The 2,042-nt window shown below is 40.2% G+C and overlaps 1 protein-coding gene across 1 annotated transcript; it reads left to right on the top strand.

Annotated features, from left to right (window-relative positions):
* The first annotated feature begins 619 nt into the window (after positions 1–619).
* Positions 620–1,683, top strand: LOC107762530 (uncharacterized). Its single transcript, XM_016580890.2, has 2 exons — positions 620–988; positions 1,054–1,683. Exons 1-2 carry the CDS (start codon positions 620–622, stop codon positions 1,681–1,683), a joined length of 999 nt encoding a protein of 332 aa, XP_016436376.2.
* The last annotated feature ends 359 nt before the right edge of the window (positions 1,684–2,042 follow it).

Raw genomic sequence — 2,042 nt, 5'->3', positions numbered from 1 at the left:
AAGCTTGGGAAAGGTACAAAAGCTACTCAGAGACTGCCCAGACCATTGTCATACTGATGAGGTGTTGGGTCACACTTTCATTGATGGGTTGGACGAGGCATCAAAGATGAATCTTGACTCAGCATATGGGGGTAGCTGCATGGCAAGACTGTGTAGTGAGATCCAGATCCTGCTAAACAATTTCACTACTAATGATAATAATTTGCAAGGAGATGGGGAACCACGAAGAGAACTTAAACAAAAGGTAGCAGGGGTGATCGAGCTTGATGACTTCTCAGCAATGAGGGAAGATATAGCGAGATTAGCGAATCAGATGAATAAAATAGCATTGCACCATGCACAACAGATGCAACATGTGCAAAATATATCTACTTGCTGCGAGTTATGTGGTAAAGGTCACACAAGTGATATATGTCCCATGAATCCTGAATCTATCTACTACGTAAGGAAACAAGCTAGAGGCCCGATGAATCAAAATGCTCAATATGGTAACACATACAATCCGAACTAGAGTAATTATCCTAACTTCTCTCGGGGTGGAAATCAGAATATCAGGCCTCAAGCGAATTACAATCATCCACCACAACCTCCATAGTATGCAGAGGAGAGTTTTACCGACATGATGAAAAAGATCTTGATAGACAATCAACAATTACGCACAGAATTAAGAAATCTAGAGAGGCAGTTTGGGCAAATGGCTAACAATCAGAATACTAGACCTGTTGGAGCTCTACCGAGTGATATTGAACGTAATCCTAAGGTTCAAGTCAATGCAGTAACCTTGAGAAATGGAAGAGAATTAGAAGAAGTTCCAGAGAAAAAGAAGTCTATTGCTAGACCTGAAGGAGTATTAGTTCTTAAGACTATTGAGGAGAATAAGAAAGAAAAGCCAAAAATTGTGACAAGGCCACCACCTCCGTTTCCACAAAGATCGCAAAAGCAAAAAGATGATGCTATGTACAAGAAATTCTTAGATATTTTGAGTCAAGTGCGTGTGAATTTTCCTTTGGTAGAAATTTTGCAGGAAGTGCCTAAGTATGCAAGGTTTCTCAGAGATATTATGGAAACAAGCGAAAACATACAGAGTTTGAAATAGTTGCACTTACTAAAGAGTGTAGTGCTAGAGTTCAAAGTACACTCCCTCCTAAGTTGAAGGATCCTGGGTGTTTCACAATTCCTCTGTCTCTTAGAAAACAAGAAGTTGGTAGAGCTATGTGTGATTTAGGATCTAGTATAAATTTGATGCCATCCTCTTTGTTTAAACAACTCGAATTGGGGGTGCTTAGACCTACTACAATCACTTTACAGCTGGCAGATAGGTCACTAGTTATGCAAGAAGGAATTATTGAGGATATGTTAGTCGAAGTGGGAAAGTTTATTCTTCCTGCTAATTTTATTGTTCTTGATTACGAGGCAGATGAGGAAGTACCCATTATTTTGGGGAGACCATTCTTAGCTACTAGTGGAGCGCTTATTGATGTTACGAAAGGAAAGTTGAATATGAGAGTTGGCAATGAGGAAATTACTTTTAATGTGTACAAGGCACTTAAGCTCCCTAAGCACTATAAGGACTTGTGCATGATTACTGTGATAGAACTGAAGGGGATAGAGTGGAGTCCTTATTTGAATTGTAGTGATTCGGATAGGTCGATTGAGTTGGATGAGGTGGTGTTTCAAGCTTAGTGTGTAAGGATGATTGAGAAAAGAGGCAGAGATAAAAGAGGAGATCTTCCGAGAGAGTGTAAAAAGGCTTGGCTGATGGGAGAAAGAAGAAGAGAATGCGGCCAGCCTGAGCAGAGTAGCAGTGTCGTGCTGCGGCGTTAACTTGGGCACTTGTTGGGAGTCAACCCATCTTTACTATTTTATTTTATTTTTATTTTTTCTTATTATTGTTGTAGTATTTGTTCTTGTTTTATAGGATTATGAGCATATGAATCAAATCCATTGGAAGAGTGCAAAAGTGAGCTAGATGGTGAGAACTAAGTGTGGGGTGCCCACACAAAAGACCATGCTTGGAGCAAGTCTGAGTACCCCGTGAGCCG

This window comes from Nicotiana tabacum, chromosome 11, assembly GCF_000715075.1.
Source record: "Nicotiana tabacum cultivar K326 chromosome 11, ASM71507v2, whole genome shotgun sequence".
NCBI lineage: Eukaryota > Viridiplantae > Streptophyta > Magnoliopsida > Solanales > Solanaceae > Nicotiana > Nicotiana tabacum.
Note: the sequence above shows the minus strand (reverse complement) of the source record. Positions and strands in the feature narration are given on the sequence as shown.